We start from the raw sequence: 12,313 nt of genomic DNA on the forward strand, positions 1-12,313 counted from the left end.
AGTTAAACTGGGATACAAAAACTAGTGGAAACTTTTTTTTGTCATAAATGCACTGTGGCAATCCTTGCACTGAAACAAACTCAGGGCTGACTTATGAAACACTAACAGCATTATGAGGAAAAGCTTTAATCTAAAAAGACAAAGCCTTGCAAAGAGGTGGTGTGGTGACTTTTCTATAGCTGGTTAGTCTAATCACTCAGCAGGTTTGGCTTATGAAATTCATCAATTGAAAAATAAATATTTAGCCATTACAATAAAGGTGGGTAAATCAGCTTTTTAATTCCCAGACCAAAGCATATGGAATTTTCTTCAAAGAAAAAAATTGTTTAACTAGTATAGGAAGTTTTTGTTGTTTTTTTTTTTTTTTAAAGCAAAATAACATGAAAAATTGGCAATGCATATTATTATTTTATTTTATTACTTTATATTTTAAGCTTTTGTTTTTACTCATTATTTTGTACATAAGTGAGGCTAGTGATCTGCTCCTCTCCAGCTGAAATAATGAGTGATGAAAATGTTTTTATCTCTGCATTTTTTAAAAAAGGAAGAAAATATGCGATTTAATGATGCTTTACGCAGAATTATTGCATGCTTTTCCCACCATTAATTTGCACATCCTTTGATGTGCACAATGTCAATTAAAAGCAAATAAGAAAAATAACAGTATTTGCCAAATATAGGTTCATGTAAATGTACATGCTTTGCTACTAGAAAGAGCAAGCTCAAGGACCTCTGTCAATGTCTCCATAATTATGTGATTCTAAAATCTCAGATACTATAATTTCTCAGCTAAATTGCATGCATGTTGTAGGCATGTGATAAAGCAAGCCATCCTTTGAATCCACGCTTCACATGGATTTCAAGCAAATTAATTAAATTTATTAATATTGCAAATAGTTTGTCAGAAGATAGGATTAGCTTCAATGCAATTTTTAGTAACTCAGTTGTTTGTATTCTGTCAGTCATGCAGTGGCTGCTGAAGATCTTCCCAAAATTAAGTCTTTAGAAGAGAATCAGATGTGACTGCAGTTAACCCTGATCATCCAACTACAGACAGAAGTTATCTGGGACATTTTCAGTAACCTCTGATGACTTGTTCTCTTCCTTTCTTTCCAGTGAATTATTCATTGCTTCATTTCTGTTCAAAGTTTTCTCTTTCTTTTGATCACAGGCAATGGACTGGGAATCCGAGTTGTAGGTGGGAAAGAAATTCCAGGAAGCGGTGGGGAAATTGGAGCTTACATTGCCAAGATCCTGCCTGGGGGCAATGCAGAGCAGACGGGGAAGCTTATAGAAGGTAAGATAAATGCATTATTAAAAAATGAAGCCATGGGACTGTTGGTAGTTTATAATTATTTATAACACACATTTTGTCTTGCGTAATGGATGCAATCTTGTGCAAGGAATGAGAGCTACAACTCCATGATGCTTAAAGCAGAAAAAAAAATGATGGAAAGTGATTTTATGACTTCTATGGCCATGGAGAGTTGTCACAATGAGCATTATTAGGGCATGTCTTCAGTAATATGTGTAAACGTGCTGTCTGCATGGTCACATATCATCAGCATATATCATGGACATAGGTTTTGAAAATCTTTAACCTCTCTTGATCATCTAAGTATCCACTGAAATTACTTCACAGATAAAACAGATCCAGTTGTCTCCCAGTTACAAGCACTAACTTTTTTACTTAGTCCCCTATAAGTCATACCTAATGTTAGTTGTCCAATTTAAGGTAACCATCCAACCTGCCCCAACAGGCAACAGAGACAAAGAGGTATCCACAGAAAAGCAGTTATTTCATCTAACTTAGACCTCTGAAAGTGTCTTCCTCCTTTAAATGGCTTTTGGAAAACTGCATTCAACTTCACATCCTCATTTAGGCTACCAAAGCTAGGTGGAATGAATTTGACTTCATTATCAATACATTTCCTAGGATTATTGCAATGTGATCATTCTGCCTAGCAATTTATTTCTGTGGTTACATAAATGACACCTTCTTTTTATAACTTTCTCTTTTTATAGCTATTTGCTTGTTGCCTTTTACAAATCCTTTACAAATCTACACCTGAAGTGTCAGTCTGTCCATAGACAAAAAAGGATTACATTTGTTTCTAACTCACTAAACTAATTTTTTTTTTCTTAAATAAAAGCATGTACACAGGGTAAAATAAAAAAAGAAGATAAATAAGAAGAATAATTCTTCCAGGCAAATTCAATTCACATATGTTTTCTGAAAGGTAAACAAGCAAAAAAAGTAATGATTTAATCAAAAGCACTTTGCAGGCAGAAAAACTGAGAAAATTGATTAAAGCATGTATTTACAAGGAATACTTTAATTATTCTGTGGGTATTACAAAACAGTGTCACCTGCATTCACCCTGCAGCTTTTTAGTTCCTTGGTGTTTTCTTTTCCAAAATTTTAATGGTATACAACAAAAAAAGTCCCCAAAGGGACACAAACCCCAATGTGCAATGAAGTTAAAAAGAAAATGTCAATGAAATTAAACAGAAAATTAAAAAGAAAATTTTTTGTGACCTATACAGTTGATTCTGATATTAATTTTTAATGGGTAGTATCTCACTTATCAAATGATACAATAGTGTTCTTTTTTGTGCATGAATGGTGAAAGAATTGACCTTAATTTTGTGTGTTTTGAAGCAAGTATTTGTTTTGGCTCCCTCCATACAAATAAGTAGGTCTTTCATAACTGTGCTAGATTACGCATGCTTTGCTTCAGTACCAAGTAAGTAAAGAGGAAAATGTGGTTATTCAACATTTCCCCAAGACTGGACATTTCAAGAAAGAGAATGAGCAATTATAGATTGGAATTATCTGTAGTCTTTTAGTTTATTTTGCCAGGAAAATTTCTGGAAATTTAAGTTTAAAACAGTTGTTTACTCACCATATTTGGTTAATTTCAGCCGTGATCAACAACATCTTTGATTTGCAATAACTACAAGAGAAATCTGACATAGAAATTTACTTTTTAATCTGTTTACGTAATATATTTTGAAGGTTTATTCCTATTTTATAGGAAAATGAATATGACAGTAAAATATTTATTCCTTTGTTTCATTCTCCCATCCTATGTTTAGTCATGTTTCTGATCCTACCTTTATAAAAGTATCCTAGCCTTGGATAAATTGGCATAAATCAACTCCATCAAAATCCCTGTACTTCATCTGTAGAATTTGTCCACACAATGTCTCAGAATATGTTTCATTATTGATGTATTAAATGTTCTCTCAGAGAGAAAAAATGCTTCCTGCAGAATGCACTTTGACTATGGCATACAAGAACATTTCCTCTCACTGTCATTTACCTTTAGGTCTTGCCTTTATATTTAATTTTTATGTTATTTTAGATGGCTATCAGAGATCAACAAATAATATTTTCTATTTCACTGTGAGTTGTGGTTGGATTAGTGGAAATATGGCTGGTGCCCATTTAACCTCTACCCCTCAGAAGAGCTAAAATCCACTGAGATCTTCAATCACTCTCATATTGATCTGTGTAAATCCAGCCAGACTGCTAATCTTACCAACATCTCTGAAAATAGAAGCTGGCCTTCTTTCCTTTTTCAAGTTATTTGCTGTCTCTCACACCACAGAGAGAAAAAAACAAAGAAATCTTTGTATGCCAATATCTGTAAATGCATTACTTTTTTTTTCAGTAATCATGAGTCACTTTTCCTGATTAAATGCTGTGTGACTACAAGTTAGAGTATAAACCGAGTCATCAAGTAAACATATACTAATGTCATTACAAGTTAGTATCTTGACTCATTAGCCTTTCTAAGAACATGAATCACAGTGAAAAATCCCATCAACTTAATTAATTCCTCTAATTCTAAAAACACTGGGTCAAGTCTGAAAATCCTACGAATAGCATAAGAAACAAAGATGGATTTATTGCGGTTATGAAGGAAGACAAACTCCTACCTGCTCTCTGTATGACTGCATATAAATAAGTGACACAGAGATAGCATTCCTATCCTTAGGGAATAACATAAAATTTTAGCCTATTTAAAAAGCTTTGGAGGAGTCTTAGTGCTGAAAAAATTATTTATAGTTCTGCCTGCAAATACCAGTCTTCTCAGTTCTCTCACCTTGAGTTGCTTTCAAATGTCAAAAATATCTCTGATTCATCACTCATTGCTGTAACAAAAACTGGAGGTGGAAGACTCATTCCACTGAGCTCATCAAGTGCAAGGACTGTGTCAATTTGATAGATGTGTCTGTGCTCCCCCTCGTGTTGACAGAAACAGTTCAGTTATATTCCACCTGGTGAATCCAGCGAGTGAGTGGCATTTCAGCCAGCATTTTTTCAGAAACAGAAGAACGTAGAGTAAAGAGCAGAAATGAAATGTTTATGTGTGTTACCTACTCATACAAATTTCCTGGATGCCCTCAGGCTGAGTGGAGAGCCTGGGAACTGATGAATAACAGGTGTCTTTATTCTAAGTTTTCAATCAACCAGATAAGCTGTGTTGCAATGGTTAGGTCATCTGATGTTCACTGAGATGAAGATATTCCCTGACTTTCCAGTCTTCTAGAAATTCTCATAAACTAGCATGGTGAAAAACTTATGGTGAACTTGATTTGTGGTGATCTTACTGCCTTTGCTTATACCTCACTCAGCAGCAATAGTCAGACTTCTGTTAACCTGTCCTGAGCCCTTATGCGTGCATGTCTTTTTTTAATATGTATGGATCATTTAAATTATATCTTCCCAAGGTTAAAAACAGGAAAATCATATATAGTGAAGACAAAAACTCTTACGAAAAATACTGAAATAGAATTTCCTGAAAAAAAACCTACCTGCTAGAAAGACAGATACAGAAAGATAATGGCACCTGTTCAAGCTATTAAGTAGGTCAGAGCAGAGAAACTGAACTGCTGTTGGAGAGTTCCATCTTAGATGTGATATTAGTTAATGGTGCCCTCCCCTCAGTCCAAACCTTTAGCACTTGTTTTGATCTAGATTTACAATTACTCTTCTCAGTATGCAGGAAACATTGCTCATGAAAACACTGTGAGGGTCCTGTCAGAGCCACCTTCCTTCAAGAGTAGGTAAAAGCACATCCAATGTCCTCAGCATCAAAGTCTATATATTGAGAATAAGTTCTTAAATGTACTCAGCACCTTTTAGACTTTGATTCACCTGCTAAGAAAGAGATGGCCAGCTTTTCTAAAATAGTTGATTACCTTTAATTGTGCTGAAAATTTCCCAGGCCTCATGGCTGGTTCCCCTCAGGAAAGTATTTTAGATGAGTGGGTGTTTGGGAATGCCAGAGAGATCTCTTTCATCTTTAGAAAACTGCAATCTCAGAACTTTGAGGTGCCTTCAGGAAATGAAACTGAGGTCTGCCTATTTCCTCATATCCCTATTTATTCATGTTTCTTTTCCCCTCAAATACAAAGTCTTACATATTCTTATACATTCAGTTGTCACAATTTTCTTCTGTAAGAAGACTTTTGATACTGAGCTCACTCTCTCTAATGCCCTAATATGGGGTCAAATAACACTAGAATCATTCCTTAGATTGAGACTTAGAGCCTTCCTTTGGACTTTCATGGGATAGCACAGCTTATGACCTCTTGGATCCACAGACCATAGCCACAGTGTCAACAAAAACACTTTCTCACAAATCTGGAGGCAGAAGAGAGAACATGTTCACTGCTTGTCACCAAGCAACTTTCCACACCAAACTGACATATGAGATGAACAGGGTATGCCAAACAACATGCTATTCCTGGCAAAGGAGGGCCACATCTTGACCAGTGGGAAGTGATTTTTACCCAAAGCAAAATATGATATGGGAAAAGAGAAAAGAGCTATTTGGATAACCTCCATCAGAGAGCAGCCTAGGTCCCCACCTTCAGTTCACGGAAGAAGGAGGCAGACCCAGGGAGCCCTATCAGAAGCCTGCCTTAACCAGAATGCTCTTCAGCTCCCACCCATGGTGTGGACTTTGGCTTCTGACCTAGTTCACTTCAAGCATTAGACTTCATAATGGAAGAATGTATATTGAGAGATTCTTCAAAGGCAGAGAAGAAAAAGTCAGGGTTCAGTGAGACTCTTTTCTATATGTGTCCAAGTATGGTTAGCACAACTCTTCATTATTTCCAGAACAAGCAGTTAATCAAAAGGAAAATTATTATAAAGGCATAAGGACATATATGATGATAAAGAGAGCAGCTGCATTGTTAGGTGAAAATCTACTACAAAATAGCAATCAGCTGACCACCCAGAAATGAGAGTGAAGTATGAGAGACTAAGAAATATGATAGCCCTTGGTAGCAATTTTGAATCTGGGGAAGGCTGCACATGAAAGCTGAAAGACAGCCAACATTTCGTGGTGTTTAAGCAATCCCTCATGCACAAAGAAGTCTGCATTAAATGGAGAAAAAATGTATTTATGCTATCTACAGTTCTTCCTCTGAGGAGAATGTAAATAAGGCTAATGAACAAACCAGAGAGGAGACGGCGAATGTGGGAGATGATTAACTGTACTTTGGTTGTCTAGTATAAATAAGATTAATCTGCCCATAATCAATATTGGGTTGAGGCTATTGGAATATTAGAATCATTGTTTAAAGATTTTCCTGAATTCTGGGCAAAGACATCTTTGAATACAGGTAGCTTTCTCACTCCAGTTAAAGGTGACAGCTAGGTAGCGCCCAGAATCTGTTTCACTTCAGCCATGCCCTGGGAATGTGTCCCTTACTGTGTTCTCAGATCATAAATTTTCAATCATAGCTTTTCAAGTTTTTAAGTCCTTGTCATCTTAAAACCTGTTATTTACTGGCATTGGAAACACATGATTTCTCTCAAGTCCTCTCAGAAGGACTGTGGGATGCAACTGGATTACTGACCAGTCCATGAAAGGATTATAAAGAAAATGTTAACAGATTTTCTACAAGTGGTTTAATATCTTTTTGGGCTACTTTGGATAGCATCAAGCTGAAAAGCAAGGCCAGACTGTTTCAGAAGGTCTTTTGCAAAGGCAGTACAGGTGTAATGCTGTCCATCTTATCAAAGCTGTCTCTTGTCGTATTGCAGACATGCTTTGCATGTTGCTTGGAAAATGCAGTGTGACTGGAATGGTCATGGGCACCTCAATAGCTGGAAAACCAGAACAGAAGCAGTAAGTCACATACTTCTCTCTACCCTTGTCACACTTCCCTCTTATCCCTGAGTTATAGATGAGCACAAGTGTAACTCTGGCTGATCTTTTATTGGTCACTGGTTGGTCATTTATTGGTGGGAAGTACAATAGGCAGCAGGTCTTGCTGAGATTTAAAATACTGTAGTGAGCACTGCTTGCCGTTTAGACAGCTAAAATTGGAAACATTGATTGGGGCATCACAGTGAAAAGAGATTTTACAGTCCCCACGAAGCAAAGACAGTGAAGAGCCAGCATCCTTTCTTGAGTCCCTCTGATAATTACATTTCTGGCAAAAAGTAGATAGCAAAATGAAGCTGGAAAATTATGAAACGAAATTAAAAGGAACACAAGAAGGGAAGGAAAAATTCTCAAAAAAAACTGTGGATAAAGTCTTAAATGAACAATAATTATCTTTCCTTCCTGCGCTTCCATGTTGCAGTTCGGCTTCTTTAATCTATTACTGCATTGGGAAAAAAAGTATTAACTTTACCCTCTTCTCTGAGTGTTAGTCTTCGTGATCTATTTTGCTGTCCATGCTTATTCTGCTGGGTCAGAAGAGAAGAGAGCTTGCTCTCAACATATTCCCTGGGCTACAGGCTCAGGTTTCTCTGTCCCAGCAGAAACTGGCTTTATCAAAGAAAATGTACACAAAATAAATCTCAGAATCATTAGGTTGGAAAAGATCTTCAAGATCATCGAGTCCAACCTATGCCCCAACACCTCCACTAAACCATGGCACCAAGTGCCACATCCAGTCTTTTTTTAAACACATCCAGGGATGGTGACTCCACCACCTCCCCGGGCAGGCCATTCCAGTATTTTATCACTCATTCGGTAAAAAAATTTTTCCTAATATCCAACCTATCCAATCCAATAACAGGCATTGCCATTGTTTGGTTGTAAGCTTTGCCTGAAAACTCTTTAGAAAGGACTTAAAAAAAAACAGAATACCCTCCTTCAGCTGTAAATCTTAACTTACATAATTATGCTCCTCTCATCCATGTATTTTGTTCTGCCTTGTACTTCTTTTTCATAGGTAACAATCAAAGGTATAGGATTATTCTTGTTAAGCATGGCAATGAACATTCAATATATTAAAAAAATTCCTTTAAATATTTTTTAATCAATTTTTAAGGGAAATAAGGTTAGTAGAAAGGACACTCTGCCGAAGTGTATCGCTTAACGTGTGGTAATTAACCTAATATCTGCTAGAATGAAAAAAAGAAAGGCAGAAATCTTCATCACGCTGATTTAGCCATTCCCTATGCTGTCCCACTCACAGTGGTCTCAATTCCATTCTTAATATGGCAGGAGTTGAGTTGTTCTGAGAGTTTTGTTTGGCCTTTTGCTAAGATAGGAGAAAGAAATTAGAATTATCAGAAGGAATGAGAATTGTTTCAGTACTTGTGAGGCACTTATAGAAAGAACTGAAAGTAGAAATAATTACAGTATAAACAATTGGCTTAGAAATATATTGAGAGCTGGTTACTCTAACACTGTGCACAGCTTTATTTACTAAATCTCTTTTGTGGGGACTGAAACACACTTAGAAAATAGCACTCTCCCCTGCTTTAGAAAATATAGATCCTATAGCTTAAGGAATTTTAACCTTATGGTGTCAGAATGATCTACCTGGGGTTTTACAAGGATACTTGATTAGAAAACTTCTTGTATACTTAAAATATCAGTTTCAATGAGATAAACCAGGTAATATGAGTTTGTAATGTTTCTCCTCAGAATGTAATTTCTGTATACTTAATTTTTCTGCAACAAAAATCAGCACTTAAAATAGATGTTAGAGAGTAATTTGCATCTAAAAGTAGTTGAGCAGTGTAAGGACTGAGTTTGTAGGATCTTTTTTTATTAAATCTAAAGCAGAAGGCAAAACTTAAGGTGTACTTATAAATTTTTTAAAGCTATGGAAAAGAAGCATTAAATAGAAACACATTATGACCAGTAAAAATACAGCCCCTTGCATAATGCCAGCTACAAATATTTTCACTCCTGCATTTAGTCTTGCTATTTACCATATAAACTAATATAATTTATACCTTCTTTATGATCAACAACTTTGAAAATAACTTAGCAATAAATATTGATGAAAATCAATTTTGCTAGAAAAGGCTTATTATACAAATTGCACAAGGAACTTGGATTCCTAATAACAAAGAAATAATTTTATCAAAACCTCCCTATGGGTAGGGGTTCTTTTTAAGTCTTAAATAGATAAGTCTGATTTATAGAAACAAGAAAAATAACCTGGATGCTTCAATCAGAGGGAAGAGACAAATACAGTCACTAGATATTCCAGAGCTAATGAAATCAAGAACCATCACAAAGGTCACGAGAAAGACACTTGTTAGATGGTTTAAATACAAATTGTGGAAGACCACTGGTAAATGTCATTGGTGTCATAACTAACTTTCAATAACACTCCACTAAGATCATATTAGAAACTACTACTAGCTATTGTAAAGTACTTATGTGGAGCTATGCAGTTAGGAATTTTCAGATGCACAACTTTTGGCAGCAATTTTTCAGGACCCTGATGAACAGTTCCTGTTAGAAAGAATATCCATTTCTTGGAAAGAAGTGCTTCCAGAGAATGTGCCTGAAGCCCTGTTTCTCTGAGCACAGCATGTAGAGCAGCGTTGTCATAAGGCTGCCCGCAAAGCTTTCTTGGCTCCTGCTGGCACCGTGCAACTTTCTTCTGTCCTCTGGGATCACACACATCACAGGTACTTTGTGGTTCTTCCTCTGACATTGACAGATACTACCCATCCAGGTGGTTCCAGTGTTTCTATCTTACTCTGGAATACTTACTCTGCTTCTGCTATATTCTGACATTGTGAGTACTTTTAAAGCTCATTTGTCTCCATAGAAGATTTTAATTCCTTCTTTCACTATTCTTAAGATACTGTATTAAAATCAACTTTCCTCAGAAAATGCAGGTGTATTTCCAGTGTCAGTACTCCCAATACACACTAGCAGAGGTGGCAAGACGTCTGTGACTTTTCTGGTTTGGGCAATGCTGGAGAGAAGATGGCTTTAGTTACTGCTTCCAAGATATTCAGGGATAAAGCTACAGCTTTAGTCAAAGACAGACAGTCTGTCTGGGATTGTAGAATAGACATTCTCTAGATCAAGTTATACCTGATACATAGGCAAATAGAACAAGCAGAGACATAAAACCACTGTGCCTGCCCCCTTTGCCTAGCTGCTTGCTGAGACTGATGATAGGGACTTGAATTTCAGCCTGGAGCATCAAAGATACGTGCCTGTATTGCTCTGGTTCTTTTTTCAAGAACCAGCTTCTGTGCAGCAGATTTACAAAGAAACCAGACAAATGTAAATCCTTCAGTGCCTAAACTGAGGCCAATTTGTCTTACCAGTGGAAGTCATCAAACACACCCTCCCATCTCCATTCACCATGTAGGGAGCTTAGGTATTTCTTTTAGGTAAACTGTCTCACTAACAACCAAAAATTCAGACTCGACAGGCTTACCTTAGGCATGCTGGGCCACATCTCATAAAACAAAATCAGGACATTTTCACCTGATGTTTTCAAGGGACAAGACCTATTTGGGCTCACATACATGGGCGTTCCAGAAAAACATCTTACTACAGTGTGAAAAAGCGTTTTGCATAACCACTGAACTGTGCTGTTGGATAGTGAATTTCCAGTGAACTGGGAAGCTAAAAATACTCTAACTCCATCTCCTATTGTGCAAATTACTGTGGGCTCAAACTTGCAGACTAGCAGTTTGATGTGATTATAGTAAAAAAAATCTAGTGAAATCAAAGTAAGGGTCATCTTGAAGTACAGATTAAATAAAGCTATGTCCTTCAGGAAAATTTTTCCTGACACTGGATTCCAAAAAGTGTTTTTAAAACATTTTGTGTTTACATGTAGCAATTTTAACCTTCTATCCCATTCCTGAAATCTGGATCTCTAGGAATATTAGGCCAGCCTGGCCACTCTATGGAATGCTATATTGATGTAAAACATAGCAGAGATTCAGGGTCCAAGGTAAATTGTCTCCACTCAGGGTTTGTTCTGCTGAAATTCAGGTGAACAGAGAGCCCCTGTCAGTGACTCTCAGGGGTGGGCTGTGGGTTGTTTGCAAACCACAGTTCTCAGCAGCAAACAGGATTGCAGAGAGTGCATTTTTCTGCCTGTGAAACTGGGTACTGCAGCAAGCAGAATTTCTTTAGTCACTTCTTATTTCAAAGTACTTTCTAGGTAGGTGTGTTCAAATTCTTCCAAAACCTTAAGAATCATTATGAAGAGTTGTTAATAATTTAATGTTAAAAAAGATGAACTGATGGAAGTGGGTTTTCTCACAGTAGAACATTATCTGTCTTTTAGATGGCTTGGGTACCAATTTGGAATGGTTTTTCACAGAGCTTCACTGCAGTGGTTTAAAAAGTGACATGGGCACACAGATAAAGCCTCTATTTTCTCTAAATATTGGGTAACACAGGAAATGGAAATAGAGGTAAACAAAATATTTCCTAAATCACTTAAATTAAATCAGCCACTCTCTTGAGGTAGTTAGATAAAAAATATAGTTGTGTAATCAAATTATTTCAGATTTCCAAGGTTTTATAAGCAACTTCTGAAGCATCTGGTATCACTGTTTTCAAAGGAGATGGTGAACTGTATTGTACTTTGCTCTGACCTAATCTGATCTGCACCTTGATTTTCTTATTCAATTGAAAGGGTAAAGGAACTCAAAGAACAAAACAATATTTTTCTGCAATTAGTTTTTCAATATAGTACATTACAATATAGAAATATTATGTAAAATAATACAGAAAAAGCTTTAGATGTCAGCTTAAAGAAAGAAAACCACTCTGAGCACTCTCAAAAATTGTACAAAGACTTTATTTCAAATTTCTTGAAGCATATTCTATTCCAAAAACCTAATTAGATCATACATAAATTATGACTGGGAAAATCTTGTATGGGAATATTCAGGTTTCTTTGAGAAAAAATAAACAGGAGATTGCATAATTTGACACTAAACAGGGAAAAATGTTGATTAAAAATTATTATCTTTATCCAGGTTTATAATTCTGATGTTTGAGGATTACCATGTAAAATTAGGTAAATATGACTTCACATTTCTGTATGA

General features: G+C 36.2%; 1 protein-coding gene across 10 annotated transcripts in view; it reads left to right on the top strand.

The window, feature by feature from the left end:
* Positions 1 to 12,313, top strand: part of PCLO (piccolo presynaptic cytomatrix protein) — a 315,212-nt gene that overhangs the window by 202,872 nt on the left and 100,027 nt on the right. For all 10 annotated transcript variants that reach the window (XM_068189563.1, XM_068189562.1, XM_068189566.1 and 7 more), the window contains exon 10: positions 1,172 to 1,297. In XM_068189563.1, coding sequence (XP_068045664.1) covers positions 1,172 to 1,297 — 126 coding nt within the window. The remainder of the gene's footprint in view (positions 1 to 1,171; positions 1,298 to 12,313) is intronic.

Source organism: Anomalospiza imberbis, chromosome 5 (genome assembly GCF_031753505.1).
Source record: "Anomalospiza imberbis isolate Cuckoo-Finch-1a 21T00152 chromosome 5, ASM3175350v1, whole genome shotgun sequence".
Taxonomy (NCBI): Eukaryota; Metazoa; Chordata; class Aves; order Passeriformes; family Viduidae; genus Anomalospiza; species Anomalospiza imberbis.